We start from the raw sequence: 22,293 nt of genomic DNA, 5'->3' as shown, positions 1-22,293 counted from the left end.
GGAAATGCTATCTAGTTTGTTCGGCCACGACAAGTGTATTACAGAGTGGCTAAGCGGAAATTTAACTAGGTGCCTTTGTTTTTGGCAGAAACTGTGTGCGATTGTTCCGTTGTGCAAGGATGAATGCGGCGCGAAACCAGTGTTCTCTCTGGAGCAGAAGCAAGCGGTTTACCTGGAAGGACATGTACAAAACGAGCGCTCATATTGTGGGTGTTTCAACAACATGCACGCCAAGCTGGCGAAGTTATTTTTAATAGGCTTACGTTAGCAACTCTTTGCAACGATGGTATCTACTTCGAACTACTCGATATATATTCTGCGGATGTTTTAAGCAATGATGATTGCCGCTCTCTCTTTCACATTTATAGCTGTCGTAATCATGTGCCTGGAAGTACCCCTTGCGGAAGGGAGAGGTGAGTGTACTTTACGTTTTATTGCCACGTTAGTGGGCGCCACTATCTTGATAACACATACGAACGTGACTATTTCACAGTAATGTCACTAAAACGGTACACAATGTGCTGAAGTGCATAACTGAAGAGACATGCGCATCCTGGCACATTAGGTAGCCTGTCGGGCAAATATTTATTCGCACGGTCCAAACTGATACTCCTACGCTGGAGTATAAGACCGATAATTTTCGTGCGGTAAACCTTATGAGGGCCTTGAAGTGTGTTTGCGAGGTGCTCATGCAAGAATGTCTGACAAATAAATGCTGAACTCTAACCATTGCATTCTGTTCTGTACTGTTTTAACTGGCTTGCTGTGGAGAGGTTGAGGTGTATATTACCTCGGCTACTCCATTTCTATAAGTTCTGCAGCGAAAAAAGAAAAAAAAAGAAGGGTTACCCAAAATAAAAATTTGTCAACAAAAGGAATGCATATAGCGCACTGAAACAAGTTAAAATAGCATGGTAATGTACAGTCTGCTTGCAGAAGTTCACAGTGCAATGAAGCGTCCACTCGCACACATTTCTGGTTCTGTCCAAAGTATATGGACTAACACATCGTTCCGTATATAGCAATACATAGCTGTTCATCACAAGCGCTTATCTAGTCCGGTGTCCACTAAGAAGTCTTTCAGGAAGACTTTAGCCTTTTTTCTGAAGATGCGTTTCAGGCCACGGTTCAAGTAATTTCTGTAATGTGAGGGGGCGTCTGCCAAGCTTGCTAGTTTCTTTTTAATTTTTTTTTCACTTGCGTACTCTACGCACTCCAAAAGAATATGCCCAACATTCTCATCTTTGTGACCACAGTAGCACTCGCGTCAGCTGGATCTTTGATTTGACTTCGCTGATATAATAATGCAATTCCAGAGGTTTTACGTACAAAAATGATGGTACTATTATGAGTAACGCCGTAGTGAGAGACTCGGGTTCAATTTGACTACCTGGGGTTCCTTAACGTGCATCTAAATCTGAGTTCACGGGTGTTCTTGCATTTTGCGGCCCATCGAAATGCGGCCGCCATGGCTGGGAATCGAACCTGCGTCCTAGAGCTCAGAAGTGCGACCCATTTACCTACTAAGCTGCAATGGCGGGTGATGCGATCTCACGAATTTCGAGGTAGAGCAGTTAAATTTATGTTGGCAATGAATAATGAGTCGTCGGCACTGAACACCTCACGAAGCGATGGAGCTCGTGAGGTGGAGCTCGTTATGCCACATAACGTGGCATAACGAGCGCCACGTTATGTTTAAAACGAGTGCTTCTGTTCTCGCTGTTCTAACTTGCTGGTTTACGTCACCTCGACTAGTCCATTTCTGCAAGGTATACAGCGCAAGAAAAATGGTTACGCATATACAAAAATGAACAATTAAAGACAAACAAAACTAGTAGCAAACTGATGCAAATGAAGAAAACAACGCGGTGACGGCCAGTTCGTGTGCGGGAGTTCACATTGCAATAGAACGTTCACACGAACACATTTCTGTCCAAGTTCTACCCATATAGTCCGCATGCAAGCGCTTCGTTTACTGGGTACTTGCGCTTAGTTCCGTTGGACATACAAGTTGTGTGGGAGCAGCTGAACGAAATAGACAATGACGATTAATGGATCTCGCAAGCCTGTTACCGCTTCGAACAAACGATAATTTTGACTGCGACTTCCGCTTATACGTAGAATACCGCATTTATCGTAAAGTTTGTTGTAGTTGGTATACGAAATACCATGGTGGGCAGCAGTCATTGTAAGCCAGTGAAGTAAATAAAACATAAACTTTTCAAATCAAATCAAATCAAGTTTATTCATCTTTCTAAGAAAGGAAAGACAGGAGCTGTCACAAAAAAGCTACTACAGTGAGTATTCATTCTAAAAAGACAGGGCGTGCAAACACGGACACAAGAAAGCTGTGCAGAGGAAGAATGAGGGAGTAAAAGACAAGAAGCGGACCGATATTTGTTTCGTAAAACATACCAACAAATTCACTGATTGCCATACGAGTGTGGTGTATAAGGTCCCTTTCAGCTGCGGCCGCTTCTACGTAGGACAGACGGGCCGATGCATCAACCAGAGATTGTTGGAACATAAGAGATCGCTAACAGGAGGCTCACCTTCTAATCTAACTTTACATTGTCGAGATTGTAAGTGCACGCCAAAATTCGATGAATGCGCAGTGTTGTACCGGCATAGAAATGAAGAAACGCGCCTGATGATTGAAGCATGGCATATCGAGAATAGTGGTAGCGCATGCGTGGGCCAACCGTCGATTAACTTGCATAAAGATGAAATCAAATGCCTTAACAGTTATCTTCCACGTAGACCGCCACGCGTGCCGGATTGATAGGTTCGCCTGTTGCATGGGCATGCGCAGATAAGTTTTCGTGCCTTCTTTCTTTTCAGCCGTTGTGCGTCTCTTCAGTTGTTAGTCGGCGTTTGTGGTGTCCTGACTTTTTTCTTGTGTCCGTGTTTGCACGCCCTGTCTTTTTTTAGAATGAATACTTACCAACTAGCTCAGCTCTCTGTTATTCTACAGTGAGTAGCTTGACGAGGCGACAGCCGCTCCTTGATAGGACAGCATCAGCAGCAGCAGTAAAGGCGTAGCCAGTGACAGTGGTAAAACGACGGCGATAGAGTGTGTCAGCTGTACAGCTACTGATGCATTCTAAATGCGTGCGGCACGTTGGTCGTAGCGATATGAGTTATCCTTATCGTTGGCAAGTGTTAAATGTGTCGCGTTAAATATCGATAAAATGCGAGTGAAGTGATCACGTAAAGATAGTCGCAACCTTTACATTAAGATAGATGGGTGGTTACTAGCAAAAATTAAATTAAATTAAGTTAAACATAGTCAAGCGCCCCGTGAGAACAATGCCTCTATGTCAGCAGAGTGGGACAAACACAGCTGGGCTTCTTAGAACAGGCGCTATAACAGAATCCTCTGATGGCTGTTTAGGAAAAAAAAAATTGTGAACTAGTATGGTGGTTAGCGCTCGGAACGAGTTTTTGTCCTTGCGTCATAACCACGAAAAACGAAAGGAAGACAATACATTTTCTCAAGATTCTTTCGAACGCAGTTAACGCGTAAGTCGCTCACCTCCTGACCAACATTAGAAGCTATCTGTTGTTCAAAGCGATCAAAATTAATATGAGCAGTATTGAGTTTCGGAAAAATAAACTTGCCATTAAACGATTTAAGACAAAACATTGAGCATGCAATCACCAGGAACGGAGATCGGTGCAATACATTCGAATATATTCCTAACAAATATTTGTTGTTGGAGCACGTCAAGTGCTCCAACAACAAATGTTTACTTTTTTTAATGGCGAAAAATCAGTATCATCCAAATTGTACATCGAACAAACAGAATGAAATTTTTTTTCGATAATTTTATACAGTGGCTGTATTGCCGCCTTCTGTTTCTTGCACTGTGACTGACAAGTAAGTGTAAGGCTGGGTTTACTTACGCGCCTTCTGATTTTAAAGTGTTTTCGCGCAAGCGAACTTCGAAAGAACAGCTCGAGTGCGTAGATGCTGCCCAGTGTCTGTTTAGCATTAGAGGGCTTGCGCGCGAACTTTGAGACACATTAATTTTAGGCTTATTAAGTTCTTGAAGTGTACAAAACTGAGATTTTATATTCATTTTCCAGCCCCTAATGTCCGTCGTCCTTCCATCCGTCGGGGCATTAGCCGGCCTAAGAACACAAGAAAAAGAGATGTGTGCCGCTTTTCGCGAAGTAGAGAGATAAAGAGGGTGATTATTTCCATGTAGCATACGACCTGGGACATGCTGCGTATAGGCAGGGTGGACATGCCGTGCATTTCAGCCTACTTACATCCCAATGCATGTCCCCGGCGACGGAGGTATCCAGAACACCAGCTCCACGGCAAATCCGATATTTTAAGGCGAAAGCCTCAGACGCCTCATTAAAAGCGAAAATTGACCGTCGGCGTCGGCGTCAACACGAGGGATGCGAAAAAATCATAATCACGAGATGACATCACATATCGCCCAAATTTGTGACATCATCATGACGTCACTGTGATGTCACGTCACATGACATCGTCGATTGGTCAAAGGTGGGTTGATCCCGGAGGCAGTGCAAAACACGGGGAGGTGCAGAAAGCTTGCAATGCCTCCGATCCTGGAGGCATTGCAAAATTACGTTAGGTGCATAAAGATTTAGGAGGTGGGCGGGGGAGCATCTGTACACCGACTGAGAAAGAAAAGAAGCCAATGGCTTTCGCCTTCGAGTCGTCTTAGGCGAATGCACAACGGACCTTGTCAGTTTTTTCTGCTCTGTTTATGCATGAGGCGCGTAGTAACTGTACTAGCCGCGAATACTCTAGTGCAAGCTGAAGCACCTCATTGGAGGTCGGCGGCTACCGAAGTTTTCGTTGACGATTCGGTACTGGTGCCCCTCATGCCTCAGGCTGCGAGGTCAAAAAGAAGAGGAAAAAAAATCCTTACTCGGCCGTCACCGTCGGAAGGAGCGTTCTTGGTTTTCACTCCACGCATTATTCACGTCGCTTCATGTACCTAACCTCGCTCCCTAGAGAGCGAGGTTAGGTACATCTTCAATCACTCCCTTTGTCATCTTTTAAAGTGGACCTGTTAAGCTTTTCGTCATGCAGTGTGGCAACACCAGAAAACTATCATCATCACGAACCGTCACGCACTGCTTTCGTCCTCTTCTTCATCTTCTGCCTCGCTCCCAGAACACGTGCGCCGATTTGTCCGGCGTGGGATGCAATCACGCTGATGGGCGAGAGAGCGAGTACAGAGAGAGAGAGAAAGGAAGATATAGAAATACAAAAAGAAAAATAGACAGAAAGAAAGGGAAGAAAGGGAAAAAAAGATAGGCGATAGAACGAGAACACACACACACGCGAGCGAGCGTGCGCGCACACACACACACACACACACACATTATATATATATATATATATATATATATATATATATATATATATATATATATATATATATATATATATATATAGGGAGAGAGAGAAATAGAGTAGAGAGAATGAAAGGGAAGAGAGAGAGAGAAATAGATAGACAAAGAGATAGAGAAAGAGATAGAAAGAAACAGACACAAAATAAGAAACAGAAAAAAGGGAGATCAAGCATAGCCTTGTATAGTATAGTATAGCGAGGGGTGGGAAAGGGAAGTCAGGGTGAGGAAGGAAAGGAGGAGGGCAACGCCACCAGCTCCTCTGCTCCCTCAGTCTTCGCACGGCTAGTGCGTAGATGCCCCAATTTTTTCTTCGTAGTCACCTTAAAACCTAGCCGCAGTAAAGAAATCTTTGTAATAATCTTCGCGAGCTAACCCGCCGCGACGATCATTCAGCCACCGAAGAGCTGGGCCCAGACATACAGTTTAACGACCCCTTACTAACCTTCCACGAAATCACCTCTCACTACCGCAACAACAGAAGCCAATACCCATTACCGCACACAAAGCTCGAACGTGCGCAAGCGGTAGCCTTTCGCATGCTACAAACGAGATCGTACCCATCACGGGGCAGACTGAGCCATTACAACACAGACACCACTCCCCAATGCCCAGATTGCAGATAACTTTATTGTTCACTCTCGCACATGCTATGGCAATGTCCCGCGTTACCTCAGGGACCTCTCACGAGTGAGTCCGACTGGGAAGAGGCACTCAGGAGCTCCGAGCTCCACCAACAACTCAAGGCAGTCCAGAGGGCCCAAGAACTGGCGGAACGCCATCACGTTCCCGCCCCGACTCGGGCGTCGCCTACGCTAGCGGCTGCTAGGGCGCCCCCCCCCCCCCTGGATCCCCCGGCGGCTTGAACTCCTCAGGACCGATGAATTAAAGTTCTTGACTGACTGATAATCTTCAAATGCCGCTATTATTTGCCTTTGCCACGTCTCTGTGTATATGGTGCCGCAGTGTTCAATTTGCAATGTGGGCTTGGAGAATGAACACCGCTTTAATCTACAAGAGCTCCTTTCGTGGTCTTCTCATAAACGAAATGGTTAGTAGGTGATATTGCCCATCTGTACACTTGCTTATGATGCTTCTTCATCAGTGGCTTAACTGTATTTACTTCAACAGTGTACAGCCCCAGATCATGGCGTAGTTCGGTCAGTTCGTCCGTGTGCTACAAGAAGGGACTCTTTCTAAAGGAAATGCCGCACATACCGGTGCAGTGGTGCCTTACGGGACCCGAAAAAACCTTTGCACTGTCGCCTGTATTGTCATGCGTTTGTATTTCTCAGTTTGCTGATTTAAGCTGATCCGCAGTGCCTTCGCAGAACCCCGGTATCCTTGTCATGGGCTCTCATAAGCGAGTGCATATATGTAAAAGACAACGTCTGGGGTTCCACGTGCAAAGACTGCAATCTGGTTATGAGGCACGCCGTAGTAGTGAACTCGGGATAACGTTTTTCTACCTGTGGTTCTTCGACGTGCGCTCATTGCATGGTACACCGGCGTTCTTGCATTTAGTCTCCGCTGAAATGTTGTCAGCATCGCAAGAATTTGATCCTGTGAGCTGGTGATCAGCAGCGAAGAGATGTAGAGGGATAATAAAGTGAGAGAAAGGCGGAGAGGTCAACCAGAATTGTAGCATCCGGTTTGCTACCTTACACTAAGGGGAGGGGGAAAGGGAAAAAAAAGATTGAAAGAAACGGCGAGAGAAGAGCTGGCGCGCGAAAAAAAAAAGCAGAGCGGGAGTATTATAGCCTATGCAATAGGCCACTGCCACGCACAAAGTTCAATAAGGCCTTAATTGATTTGCGGTGCTTCCCAGTAGCGAAACATCTTATGGTCACTATAGCCTACCCCTGATAGCAAAGCAAGGACGCTGGGGCACGGTCCCGAGTCCATAGGAAATAAACAGGGACCGTATTCACAAAATTGCCGTACACTAAACATTTTCGTCAGAGAATATTTCAGCCAGGTTGTTTTCGGCAAAGCTAACTTTTTTTGTAGAGTGGATTGAAATTCTTATGCCGACTTCTTTCTTTGGCATGAGCTATCACCTGATTGTTCTAATACGCTCTTTTGGGTTAGAGCCACGAAGAGCTAGCGCTTTTGTGTCGGGCTAATGTTGTCGAACATAGCCAGCATAATCTACATTGCTTTCATTGTCTGCGACGAAACACTTGTTAACCACCGCTCTCGGACAAAGCTGAGGTCGCATTGCCTGCACGAGCGTCGTCTGAAGAAAAGCGCTTGGCGATTAGAGTGTCTCGAAAACCTTTTCTTGCAAAGTGGGAGATAATGAGACTCGCCGTTGTCATCATCCTAGTCGTCGCCCTCACTATCCTGCTTTTCGAAGAGGCTCTCTCTAGAATATCGAAACCCAGTAAGTCTACACTGCAGGATTTTTGTAATATGTTTTTCTTGTAGGTGCCAGGGATCACTGCCATTAAACTGTAGACCACGGCAGAGATGAGTAACGGCGCCTCATTGGTCAAGAGCGTGTCGCTACAACTTGTAAAAAAATTGTAGCGCAGTTTGCTAGTCTTTAAGCTGCCTTCGTTTGCTCTCGGCGTCCCTGAACACTGCTAGGACTCCGGTTTAGCCATGATGTTTTCGTAGAGGTGTTGCAAGCAAACTTTGTTTCAGCCGACCCGTTTCGCCAACGAGGAACCTTATCGACGTTAAAACGGAGCCCTTAGCTTCAATCTCAGCAATAAAACAGGCGCAAAACTTTTGGCACCATCTGACTTCAAGCCAATGCGGAAATGTCCTGGAGCAAGTTGGACGTACTAATTACTGCCTAGTGCGCAATCTGTAATGGGCATTGTGTGCCTCTGAAAGTATGAGCATAGTTTAGTCTGCGCATGCGGTTCCGAGGGTCACAAGAGGTAATCGTTTAGATGGCACCACCGTAGTCTTTCTCTGCGCATTGGCACTTCACAGGGCGTTCTCCGCTTGGCGTAGTAGAGTCCGCACGGCAGTCTTGCGCTTGGCGGCCTCATCCTCGGTGCGTGCCAGGAAGCCGTGTCTTCGGCGCAGGGTTTGCACACGGGCGCCCCACTGTGTCCGGGTGCCAACGATATTTATGCATCCGAAGGGCTTCCGGGCCCACCTGCTATTTTCCGTGATGCGGAGGCGTGCTTCATAGGCGATTTCGCTCTAGGAACCTGCCGACGAGTTGGAGAAGTACTAAAAGCGTCTCGTGGCCTCCGCGATTAGCTCTGGCAATGCACTGCCGGAAGTAATCGCGGAGACCACGAGCGCCTGGCTCGCGAGGCGGTATTGGGAGCTGACGTATTCTACCTGCTAAACTTATTCAACCTGCTTATTATATTCAAAAACGGTTGAAAATGTCAATATGAAAGTGGTTAACCACAGTTTCACTCACTCCAGTGAAAGCTGAACCTTGAGCGTAATGCACAGTTTGCGAGGAGGGCTATCGGCGTCGCTAACGCTTTACAGCGATGCTGGAGGACGCCTTCGTACGTTTTTAGAGGCGTTGCAGATCGAGCAATACTGCTTATAAAATGTCAACGTGCTTTTGGTATGAACCGCTGCAGCCAAAAAGACTACGCAGGGTGTGCTTTCTGTTGCGCCGTAAAAGAACTGCGTCGAGAAAAACCGGCTGCCAGTCTCTTTAAAACACGGTCTAACTGAACTCGATTAATGAAGAAATTTCGATTACCCAGCAAATACCCATGGTGCTCAATGTTATCATCAACCGGAATTTACGAAGTGGATTAGCCACCAAGCCCGATTTAACGAAGCTTTTCCAGAAATAACTAAGCAAAATTGCGGTGATTTCCTTTAAATTTTGCAAAGACGGGTTTTTCTTCGAGCGTGCGCTCTAATGCTGTCGCATTAAAACGTCTAGGCACCGTACTCACGGCCCTAGCTTTAGTTTGGCTAGGCTTTACGTCGCGCCCATGCATGGAGCAATGGACATGGCAGTCGGTAGCGCCCTTACGTATCGGCACTAATTGTCTCCTTGCAACTTTCTCGCCCCGCCTGTTCGCACAATCACTTCATTCGTTCCCCGCGTCCCTTCATATTGTTCACCCATCATTGCTTCACGTAAAGGTCTTTCTGGCTTACATCGCCTGGACATGGCACCCCCTATTCCGGGCGACAAGGGGCCATATAGTTTACCACTAACCCTCAAGAGGAAGGTATACAACAGCTGCATCTTACCAGTACTTACCTAGAGCAGAAACCTGGAGGCTTACAAAGAGGGTTCAACTTAGATTGAGGACGACGCAGCGAGCAATGCAAATGTAAATGGTAGGGGTAACCTTAAAGGACGAGAAGAGACCAGAGTGGGTCAGGGTACAAAGGGGTGTTAAGGACATCTTAGTCGAAATCAAGAAATGGGCATGGGCCGGGCATGTAGCGCGTAGGCAAGATAACCGTTGGTCATTAGAAGTAACAGACTGGATTCCAAGAGGAGGCAAACGCGCGAGGGGGAGACAGGAAATTAGGTGGGCAGATGAGATTGAGAAGTTTGCGGGTATAACGTGGCCGCAGCATGCACAGGACCGGGTTGATTGGCAGGACATGGAAGAGGCATTCGCCCTGCAGTGCGCGCAGTCAGGTTGTTGTTGTTGTTGTTGATGATGATGATGATGATAATATGGGAGGCTACATGTCACGGCCGCCCTTCAAGCCGTCCTCGAGGACTTTACCCATGCGCAGGAGTAGGTTGGTGGCAAGCACAGTGGTCCGGTAGCTTTTGGTTGTCGCTACGTTACAATTTTAGATTTCGAAGAGCGTAAAAAAATCTCTCTCTCGATTTTACGAATATCCCAATTTCACGAAATAATTCCGGTGTCTTCATCGCTTCATTAGATCGAGTTTCAAGTGTACCATCATTGGCCAGCATTGCGTTCCCGTTCATGACTTACAGCATTTCTAAATTGCGTTTTAGTGAGCCGACACGGGGATGCTATTTTTTATATCGGTTTCTCCCCTCACGTCTAGTCTGTTCTCATTCGCAACTACCTAAAATCTCTTTGTTAATGTTGCTGACAACTGGTTATAGAACGCCCTTCATCGAAACCTTCGTATGCGACGTGAAACAAGCATTTTAACAAAATACAAAACAGAACAGAACAGAGTGATGGGCAAGTTGGCACTCCACATCTTGATGTTTAGCTCAAAGAAACGATGCAAGACGACAGAAGACACAATGGCACAGTGCTTACGGATATCTCGGGAAAGAAATGTTTCAAATTTTACCATGCTGACCATGAATCAAACAACTTAGGCGCTCTCGAAAAAAAAAAAATCCGGCAGATCCCACGCACTGTGGGAATCGATGTAATGCGAAACAGCCAGCAAAGAGCTGCATACATCGCCTTGTTTGTCTTTGAGCCAAATGAAATCACTCATGCCATGGCATCTAGTCCACCATACATCGCATGTTTGCCATGCACGCATGCATGCACAATCTAGTATACACCATGCCAATGAAACGCATATTCTGGTATATAGAATGCATGACCTGTCGTTTATGTTCATCATGCACTCATGTATGCCATACCACTTTTGGTATATATCCAGTTAACAAAACGGCCGGAAAAGCACCATGACAGAGACATGTAAATCATACCGTACATGACATGCATAACATGATTCGCACGTTAAAACCTCTCATTTATGTTCGTCATACAGTCACATCTCGCAATACCAATTTTGGTGTATATCAAACGAGCGAAATGACCGCGAGTGCACCATGAGTATAGCATGCAAATCATGCCGTACCTGACATGCATATCATGGTTTTTCATGCTACCACCTGTCACTAATGTTCATCATACAGTCACATCGCGCAATACCAGTTTTGGTGTATATCATGCTAGCGAAACGGCCGCGAATGCACCATGAGCGTGGCATGTAAATCATGACATACATGACATGCATGTCATGGTTTTCATGTTACTACCTCTTATTCATGCTCTTCATACAGTCACATCGCGCAATACCAATTTTGGTGTATATCAAGCTAGCGAAACGGCCGCGAATGCACCATGAGCGAGGCATGTAAATCATGACATACATGACGTCATGTCACTTTTCATGTTACCACCTCTCATTTATGTTCGTCATACAGAAATGTCTCGACATACCAGTTTTCGTATATATCCCTTCATTTAAACGACCGCGAGCGTCCCGAGACCATGGCATGTAAATCATGCTGCACATGACATGCGCGTCATAATTTGCATGTTAGGACCTGTCATTATGTTCGTCATGAACTCTTGTCACGCCGTACCAATCTTGGTATATATGAAGTTAACGGAACGGCCTCAAGAGCCTAAGGCCACGGAATATAAATCATGCTGTTCATGACATGCGTGTCATGATTTTCATGATATGACCTGTCATTTATGTTCGTAATAAGGCCATGTTATGACACACCAATCTTGGTATACATCCCATTAACGAAACGGCCAGGAGAGCACAAAGTCGTAGGCGGCTAGATAGATAGATAGATAGATAGATAGATAGATAGATAGATAGATAGATAGATAGATAGATAGATAGATAGATAGATAGATAGATAGATAGATAGATAGATAGATAGATTAGATAGATAGATAGATAAATAGATAGATACGCTCAAAGTCGCAGAAGTTCGCTAAGAAATGCTTCGCATTTAATATTCGCAACGACCACAGGACACGCTTGACTGTGGTACGTATAGAACACAAATGCCCGAGAGGCGATGACATTTTTCAAGATACCTTGTGCCACACACCAGAAGCTGCTCTTTTTATAGTCTTTTATAGCTTATAGCTTTTATAGTCCCACAAACCCAAGTTCATTACACGATACGGTGTTTTTACTCCGGCTTCGGCACGCGAGACGCGCGTGTATTCTACCTCGATAGATACCTCTTACATAAAAGTCAGTCAAGTTTTTTGTGGTAGCGTTTGTAATCGTTGTGATTACTGTATACAATATCGCTTGATTTTTCAGGATTGAAACCAAAGTTAAAAAGGATGAAGATCTCAAGATCGAAGCTTAAAACGAGTGAGTACATAAAACCTTTGCTGAAACACTTAAGAGCGCCACGATGTTGAATTGATTCGATAACTACTTGAGAAGAGCGTCGAATATACTTGTAACCTAAGACAGTTTTAAAATAGTCGTTTTTCTACGGTCAATGTATTAATTGACAAGGTGAACAAATATATGCAATTTGTCATTAGCGCCTAACTTTCTGTCAACGTTCTAACACAGCCAACGTCGAGGACGGAAAGGAACGGCGTTTAATGTAAGGGGAGTGAGTGCAGCCGCTTGAACGCATGCACTATATTGAAGCAGCAACGTCAGCTAATACAATACCTGTAGATAAGGACTAATAGACCCATTCGCAATTATTGCGTAGTGGAGATGCACGAAAGCGTTTTGTTCGAGACGGCTTCTAAAATTTATTCAACCTTTGTTTTAAAATAAGGAATTCGTACATTCCTGTATAGCTCCACTATTGCTTACATTCATTTTCACGTTGTATGTATTGACCACGGAGCCGGAACATGAGAGTGCAGTAACCAGAAGAATGAGAATTGAGTGAAGCTGTTATTTGCAGCTTCACTCAATATATATATATATATATATATATATATATATATATATATATATATATATATATATATAAGATCTCCAGGTTGCTGCCCCGTAGGGCAGAAACCTGGAGTCCTACAAAGAGAATTCAACTTTAATTGAGGACGACGCAGCGAGCCATGGGAAGGAAATGACATACGTGAAGAGAGCAGAGTGGATCAGGGAACAAACGGATCTTAGTCGAAATCAAGAGGAAGAAATGGGCATGGGCAGGGCATGTAGCGCGTGCGCACGATAACCGCTGGCCATTAAGAGTAACAGACTGGATTCCGAGAGAAGGCAATTACGCGAAGGGGAGAGAGAAAGTTAGGTGGGCGGATGACATTAAGAAGTTTGCGGATACAACGTGGCCGCAGCAAGCCCAAGACCGGGTTGATTGGCGAAACGTGGGAGAGGCCTTTGCCCTGCAGTGGGCGCAGCCAGGCTGATGATCACGACGACGATGATGACGAACTTTACGATTTTTAATCAGTAAATTGAACTATTATCAGAAGTGATTTCAGAGCACGTTATCTCTTTCATCTAAATGTTATTGCTGGTGAAAATACGTGCCGCACATTAGTAGCTGTAACATGCACTTGTAAGTGCATTTGTGCCATTGAATGTATTATTTTGAGGAAACCATTATAAGTACACCCGGTCAACTATATATAGAGCCACTGAAACAAAAAAAATTCCAGCTCTGCCACAAGGGCGAATCAATGAAAGTGATAGCAATAAATATACGAAGTAATGCTGCCAGCTTTGGATCTGATCTCACGTAACTCTACAAAACGCTGGCTTCAGCGAATACGGCCGCTCCAGGGAGCCAAGCGGTTTTCGTGTTGGCTGTCTCAACGCGAAGGAAGCGGTCAGTGCACAGCACGCATATGAGGCGTCTACTGATGGCCGTCGAGATAGCGAGCGCGCCAGCTCTAGCGACCGTGCAGCTGACGCTCGAGCGACGTTGGTGGTGCCCTATCTGCCATTGGAATGCCGCTATTGTAAATGCTAAATAAGACAAACGTAGGAGTTACAGCTTCATTGATAGTGAGAACAAATGCTAAGAAGAACTCTGAAGCTATATATTTTGTAATTTGGTTGGATCACCGCCAAGGTATGTAATGCGGTCCGTAATGGGTATGTAATTTTTTTTAACTTTTCTGCTGATTGCCCGGATGTCTCGTTGAGGTCTCACCACGATGCCCGGATGATCTCGTCTGATTGCCCGTATGTTCTAGTTGAGCTGCCTGGATGTCTCGTTTTAAGGCCCCGGATAACGGCACTGGCATTTGGCTCAAGGTCACTGGAAGGCTGCCGACAACGGGAGCTAAAAACATTTCATGCTTAAATCACTGATCTCATCATCTTTAAAAAACGTTATTTTCACGTCACGAGAATGCCCCTACTTGTTTTCGCAAAAGTAAATGTAATATTAGATGTAGCGACAGAGAAGAGGCCGACACCCGTGTTGCCCTGGTTGAACACTTCTTCTTTTCCTCTTTATCCTCCTTATCTTTCCTCTTTCTTTTTCCTCTTTATCTTTTCCTCCCGCCATCGTTTTGCCGCGGCAGATTCAACATCACCCATTACATTGACGCCATAGGATGGCGATCTTTGGCCACCCATGGCACTTGAGCCAAAAAAACCCACTAATCATCATCATTGATGCCATAGGAGAACAAGCGAGAAAGCTCGAATTAGATATCCTACATTTTCACGCGATACAATGTTAAAGAGCTCACTTCGCAGAAATTCCGGTGTCGGCGTCGACGTCATTGCTTGTGAGCGAAAAATCAGCAATGTCCGCGAGCGAAAAATTGAGAAAGATGCAAATAAAATAAATGAGAAAAATTGTCGGTTCGAGTGAGAATCCAACCCAGGCCTGCTGCGTGGCCAGCAGGTGCCCTACTATAGAGCCACGACATTGCTTGAACCTGCTTAAAAAACACTATATGAATGTCATGTAGTAGGAGGAAGGAAAGAAGATGACCTTTAAGGGCTCGTTTCATATTGTGCTCTCTTTTCGTACACTTTGTTTTTCTCACATTTATATCATAATTACTACAAATAATGCCTATTATACTTTCCTTGGCTTGATTGTCTGTCGGTTCTTTTTGACGTTGTGTCTAACAAAGAAAACGAGCCCTTAAGTTCCCCTTGCTTCATTACTTCATAGCGAGGGTCTGGCAGACTTGATGCCGTCAGGTAGTATGCGAGGGATTATTGGTCAGCTGCCAGCTCGTAAACAAGACCACGTGCTACGTGACGCCTGCAGGCAAAGAAGAGTGTTCCTCACTCGCCGTCATGGCTACGAGGAGCACTGAGTAACATTCCCAGGTTTAAAATGCACAGCGGTTTAAATGCACAGGACGAACGCCACCGTAGCTCAATTGGTAGAGCATCGGACGCGTTATTCGAAGGTTCCAGGTTCGGTCCCTGCCGGCGGCAAGTTGTCTTTTCGTACACTTTAACTTCTTCACATTTATATCATAATTACTACAAATAACGTCCCCTATACTTTCCTTGGCTTGATTGTTTGTTGGTTCTCATTGATGTTCTGTCTTGCATATCGGTAATTTTGTAATTGCAAGGCATGATGGTTCTAGTAACGCGAAAAAAAATGCAAGAATACACCGAAGTTGAATAGAGTTTCCACTAGGGCTTGCTGGTAGTGAAGGGAACCGCGAATATAACGACGAGAGCGAAACTTTTGCCTAACTTGTGCCTTTCTTCGTCCTCGTCGCTTTCAATGATCTTGGTAACGACAGCTATAAGACAGGACAAGAGAAAATAACCCACAGACACTGCAAGAACAAGTTAAAAGAGAATTAAGGCAGGACGAAGGTTTCTACTTGTGCTAGCGCCTTAATTGTGCAACTATTCGGCCAAGAAGCTATTCCAGTATTGCGCAAATAAGTTATTGCTTTCTTTGATTTATAGCGCGCCATAAGACCAAGCACCACACAACTAATGCAAAACCGAAGATTGCGAAGAAACCAGGTGAGTTGATTTGTTTGTATACAAGATGCTTGAACTGGCTTTCACAAACGACGTTGTCTACGCTGGAATGAAGTATTGTATATTTTATAACGCTTGTTTTAGAATAACAGAGAGCTGAGCTAGTTGGTAAGTATTCATTCTATTGGTAAGTATTCATTCTTTATGTTCACATGTATGCAGTGACAGTCATTCGGAGTAACAGGGCGGTGATTCGGGCTAGTTGGTTGTTCAAAACAGCGCAAAAAACAAATAAATAAATAAGCACAGACGAATACGCAGCGCTGGTTTGTCTATGTGCATTTGTCCGTTGTTTCCTATGTTGTTTTTTACTGTCACGAAGTAAGAGATAATGAAGCCAGAGAAAGGAAAGGGGATAATCATTGTTATATTTAGTAGAAATGTAAAAGTAGTAATGCGAACTGAAACACCCGAATGCGAATGTGGATTTGTGGACGAAGAAGTATGCCACCTCCTTCTGGACTGGCCACATTTTACACACCGAGGAGCCGTCTTAAATCAGAACTAATGACATTAGACTACAGACCATTCAGTATAAGGAAGGGTCTGCGGCCATGGCCAACCAGAGCCTTAGAGACGCACGGTTTAAAAGCGTTAAAACGCCTTCTTAAAGAGAGTGGAATTGCTGGCAATTATTAAGGCATTTAGGTTCCTAATACTTTATTTTTCTGTTACTTTATAGGTCACGTATTATATGTATGTCCTACCTATTATATGCACAGTATTATACTGTATTATATACTGTACTGTATATGTTGCCGATATGTGTGGATTCTTCTCCATGAAGACTAAGTGCATTATTATGGACTTTAATAATTTCATTAGGAAATTTTCTTTTACGTTATGGTGGTGTTGTTTGACATATCTATGTTTGTGTGTTTTATTTTTTTCATATTATACTGTTTTTTTTCCTTATTTGTTGCGTTGTATGCTCAATCCTTTCATGTAAAGGAGTAGTCGGCACCTTATTTGCGCGCCAACATCTCCTTCACATCATACAAAAAAGTGGGATTGAAACTAAATAGACAGTTACAGTTTAGCGTTAGCGCGATAGCGGGGGTTAAGGGAATAGCGTTACCGCGCCGGAAACGTTCGTTGCGGAGAGCGCGTTTTAGTTGAGGGGGATAGCGTTTACGTGCCCAAGCTGTGACGGTGGCGTCATCTAGCGAAGGGTGAATGCGTTAAAAAGTGAAAAGAAAAAAAAAACTGAGAATGCTCGCCTGTATCCACGCACGCAGCAATATTACTACTTTTTTTAGTAACAATAAAAGTAAATAAATGTGAACCACGCACCAAAAGCGAAAATATTTATGTTGCAGATTTGTTTACACCGATCTTCTAGTTAGGCCTAGGGACGTTCGAAAGGGGAAGCGTTCTCAAAAACTACGCTAAGTTATCCGTAATACTCGGGCGTCGAAGCTACCTGAAGGCAAGCGAAACCATTCTACGCAGTCGTTTGCTGCGAAAGAAGTGAATCCGTCCTGATCAGCGCTAAATTCAGTTCAAAGCGGGCGGCCGAAACCGCGGCCATGTTTCACGTACACTACGTTAACCACGCAAACACAGTAACGCTAAATCTGAAAAAAAATAGCGTGCGTACGGTAAACGCTATGGGTGATTTAGCGTACTGCGCATGAGCATTTCGGTCCCACTATTCCGCTAAGCCCGCTATTCCGCTAAACCCGCTAAACAATAACTGTCTAATGTCAACGATGTCTTACCTAAGGACGCTACAGATGCGTATGTGCGGAAATGCGGGTTCTCTCTCCACCCCAGTAACTTATATTCATATGAGATATATTTTTTCTTGTCGAGCCATCCTCACACTGTGTTGGCTCTGGGTGCTGCACTATTATTGATGCCTTGCCAGTTAGCTTTCGCAGAATACAGCAGTGAAATACAAATGGGCTTTTATATAACCGCATCTGTTATTATGCCCCTTAGACATGCGCCGGTGGCCAAACCTTTCCTCTGAGAAATCACGTTTTTAAGACACAACGGTGATATCCTGCGTATCCTGAGCGGAACAAATATCGCATGCGGCCTTTAAGCGTGTGATGCCCAAGATAAAGCGAAAATTTTCGTACCTTCATTCCCTGGGTTCGGCGCGTATTGCTAAGCCAGTTTCTTGGCAACAATGTATACTTAAACAAACAAACAAACAAACAAACAAACAAACAAACAAACAAACAAACAAACAAACAAACAAACAAACAAACAAACAAACAAACAAACAAACAAACAAACAAACAAACAGACAGACAAACAAACAAACAAACAAACAAACAAACAAACGAACGAACGAACGAACGAACGAACGAACAAACAAACAAACAAACAAAAAAACGAACGAACGATTGAACGAACAAACAAACAAAGAAAAAAAATAATATTTTTCATATCTTAAGAAAGAATAAGCCAAAAACATCCCTAAAACTGCACACAGCCCAAGCGGAAACCCGGCAGGTTAGTGCAATTTTAAATACATAGCATCTTACTTTCGGTCGCGGGCACATCCTCGAAGTAAAAAAGTCGTCACCGTTACAGCGATAGTTGTTATCGTCTCAGTGATATAGATATTTCCATTCTCGCTGCTGATGCAGGTGTCCACTGCCGTCTACCACAACCATTTGTAGTGCGTTAGCTCAGTCAACAACACATTTCGCAAAAAGGTCCAAAATTCACATGGACGCAAGAAAAAGTAAGAATAACGACAACGTGGTAACATTCATCCCACATATGTGATTAATCCTTTAAAATGATTACGCTACATTTATTTGTTGTGCTCATTATGACTGATAGTAGAAGGTACTTCAACAATGTCCAGCTGTCTGGTGCATAGAAGTTTGTTCCTGCCTAGCGAATAGTGTGACGTGCGAGGAACGCCATGTAAAGGATTGCATGAACTGCTCACGTTTATTCATATCAGTGGGCTCGAAGATTGTTATGGCTAAAAGCAAAACGAAAATATATTACGCTAATAGAACATAATAACTGAGCGAATCGAAATGCTCCAATACTGTTCTACAATAGGTTCACTGCAGGCTATGCGTAAAACGATAAAAAGTTGTGTAAGGTAATCATGAATTTCAGGAGATCGTTCTTATGAGAATATAGGGAATTAGGTCTTGAGAGATACATTACGCAAAATGCAGGAAAACATGACGACAACAGACGATCATCATTGACAACTTCGCACAGTAAAGAACAGTAAACCGATTGACTGAAGGCATGTACACCACACGATTAGTTGCAGTGAATGTGTGCAGTATGCCCCAAACGTTGGTGCATATGGTTGAAGTAACTAAGAGCCAGGCATCTCAGGAACTCACTCAAGTGACTTGAAGATGGAGGGTTTTAGCCACGTACTTTGTGTCATTTTATCGAATAAAATTTCGTCGCACGACGAATTTGTCCATCCTGTAAAACACATAAAGCAGCTACAATACCGCACTAGTTACCGTGCTACTCCATGAAATTGTTAATTTGCAGCATTTGGGAATGACTCACTGATCTTATTAATGCGTGGGAAATGTGACAGCAATAAATCACTCTGATGACATTAAAATTCACGTTACTTTCGAGTTGAGATGAATAGGGACTTTTAGCTTGTACGTATACTTTTTAACGTTACCGTGTTACCGGAATACCGGGTTGCGTTTACTGTTTTACCGGAACGCATGTTTTAGAAACGTTTTAGCTCGCCATACGTAAATGTTTACGTACGTACGTAAACGTATACCTTTACGTTTGCTCAAACCACTAAATGGTGATAAAAACTGCATTTAAACTACATTTAATTTAGATAATATTGAATTACCGCTGCGGCAAAATTCCAAGAGAAGTTTTTAGCGTGTGTAGTATCCCGGTATAAGTAAAAGGGTGTAACAATACCGGGTTACCGGACGATGGTGTTGACATCTTGTGACACTTCGTGCAACCACAGTCATGGACACGTTTGTTTCCGCTTACTGCTTTTTAGGGAAAAAGTGATTAAAAAGGCAACGCATTCGTAATTATGCCGCTGCAAGGCATTTACATTGGAAGTAGAATGCCCGATGTTTCTGCAATAACAATTTTGTCCTTGCCTGGTTCACCTGGGCCCCGCTAGATGACGCCACCTATCCAGCCTGTCGGGGCGGTCAGGGGCCTTAGGCCTCTCATGTTCACGGATTCGGTATTATAGGTCGCTCTAGCCTCGGTAATCCGGCTGAAACAAGGTGATCGTAAGTGGCGCTCGCCGCTCGCACTTCGGCTTATCTTGACTGGTTGGCTGGAGACTCCGCGAAGCGGATATCGCGAGTAGCCACGAACGAAGGTGCATTTGCGAGATAGGGCCGTAAACGTAAAGCCTATCCGGTGGATAGCTTACGTTCCTTAAACGTTTATGTTCCGAACGTAAAGGTTCGCGCATGCGTACAAGCTAAAGGTCCCCTATTTAAATGCCCGAAGGCACTATACCAACCGCAATGTGGTAGTGCTGAAATGAATCTTCGTAGTCACTTTTCATTCATGTTGAACATTTTCCTTTGCACTAAGACCTAAATCAGGTACTCTTGTAACTCTCTTATCTGGAAAACACGTACATTCTTGTGTACTTTTAGGAGCTGGAGCAACGGAGGTCCATAAGCATCGCGGTGAGTGCATTTGCGCCTTCCTTATGCGAAAGTGAAACGTTATGGAAGTTACAATATCTGCAGAAGTGATATGACAGCATAGTTTTACAGCTTGAGGGATAGAACCCCCTAACGCTCAGTAGAGTATACACATTATTTTCCCCCTTATTCCCATGACCGTAACAGCGTACACGGACGCATATAAACGCGTGCTGCTATAGATTCTCTGAAAGCTTTTAGCAGTGCTCAGTTATTATCACTTTGATAGCTTCATTATAACAAGCGTATCAACCGAGAAATTAATATCTATGCCACGTATTGAAGCGCTTTCTCGCTAAACTCAATGACATAAAGCGGCTGTTTAAACGATGGCTGGTATAGAGCTCGTAAAAGTTGTGACAGCACGAGAGAATGCACGTGGAGTTGAGACAAGCAGATACAAAGAAAACGAAAAAAAAACTTTATGTGATATTAGTTTAATACCACATAAACGTCTATACCAATACGCATCTCTCAAGGAAAGAAAGTCCTTCCTTGGTTTGAAGAAATTTATTATAGTTCCGAAACTAATGAACACAACGGAGCCATCAAATATTATTACAATGGCTTCGATTGCGTTCGTTCCTTTAAATAGCTTGCCAGCCGAGTGCTACCCCCATTGACCAAATCAAACAATGGTTGTTATCTGACAATTATGCTTGCATATTGCTGCTTAACTTTCATCGTGATATCTCTCTCCCATAAAATGAGTGCGAAGTGGTGCTGATTACACAGGACAAACATCACGATGGTATCGCGATCTCATAACAGAACTTCAGAAAATGATGTTACCTGATGTTCCCGGCCGTAGACAAATGTATAAATAACTGCCGTGTGGTGGCTAGCACTTCCCGAAATAAAGAGCGAATTCTTCACTGACCTTTTCGGATTTAAGCCTACGGAGGTACACGTGGAACAGAAGGTTATTATCGTGGCCAAAAATTGTAGCGAAAACCTCTTTGACGTTAATTCTTGTAGGCCTGTTCTGTATTGATGTGTTATCTTGTCGAGTGTGCACCCATACAATAACCTGGCGCAAGCACATTATTTATTAGGATAAGCTCGCTGTCGTGAATTCACGTAAGCAATTTTCGATCTGTTCCCTCAACGATGCACAAACGACAGAAATTTGCGAGCCATGTTATGAAGTTAACATACGATACGGTATTAGAACAAAGTTTCACTGACCTTATAACTTTTCTAATTGTGAATTTTCTTTATTTAAAAAAATTCGGCTGATCCCACACTTTGTGGGAATCGGCTTCATGCGAAGCAGTCAGCGAGTAGTGCTATGCTGCATTTTTTCGCTTTGAGTCAAGCGTTACGAGGTGGATCGACGTGTTTTTGTAAGTGTAGTAGTTGTGTGAACATCGTGGGTTTACCAGGCACGTCGACAACACTGGCGTTTAAAGGGTAACTTATGGTCTGACGTAATGTTAGCACTCATGTTAGAGCACATACGTCAGTTGGTTGGTTGGTTGAAAAACTTTATTTGGGTCCTGCAAGGCGCGCGTCAGCGCGCAGCGGGCGACTCCCACGTCGGGACCGTCAGACCAAGCCTGCCGGCCGCTCCGCGGGCCTGCTGGACGGCCCATACCTGGTCATCCAGGAG

The 22,293-nt window shown here is 44.1% G+C and overlaps 1 protein-coding gene across 2 annotated transcripts in view; it reads left to right on the top strand.

The window, feature by feature from the left end:
* Positions 1 to 7,579: 7,579 nt before the first annotated feature.
* LOC119374511 (uncharacterized) overlaps positions 7,580 to 22,293 on the top strand; it is a 55,960-nt gene continuing 41,246 nt past the window's right edge. For both annotated transcript variants that reach the window (XM_049420430.1, XM_037644642.2), the window contains exons 1-4: positions 7,580 to 7,783; positions 12,379 to 12,432; positions 15,949 to 16,008; positions 20,631 to 20,663. In XM_049420430.1, the coding sequence (XP_049276387.1) occupies positions 7,699 to 7,783; positions 12,379 to 12,432; positions 15,949 to 16,008; positions 20,631 to 20,663 (232 nt within the window). In that variant the 5' untranslated portion in view covers positions 7,580 to 7,698. The remainder of the gene's footprint in view (positions 7,784 to 12,378; positions 12,433 to 15,948; positions 16,009 to 20,630; positions 20,664 to 22,293) is intronic.

Source organism: Rhipicephalus sanguineus, chromosome 11 (genome assembly GCF_013339695.2).
Source record: "Rhipicephalus sanguineus isolate Rsan-2018 chromosome 11, BIME_Rsan_1.4, whole genome shotgun sequence".
Taxonomy (NCBI): domain Eukaryota; kingdom Metazoa; phylum Arthropoda; class Arachnida; order Ixodida; family Ixodidae; genus Rhipicephalus; species Rhipicephalus sanguineus.
The sequence above is the reverse complement of the archived record's forward strand: the minus strand, read 5'-3'. Positions and strand labels throughout refer to the sequence as shown.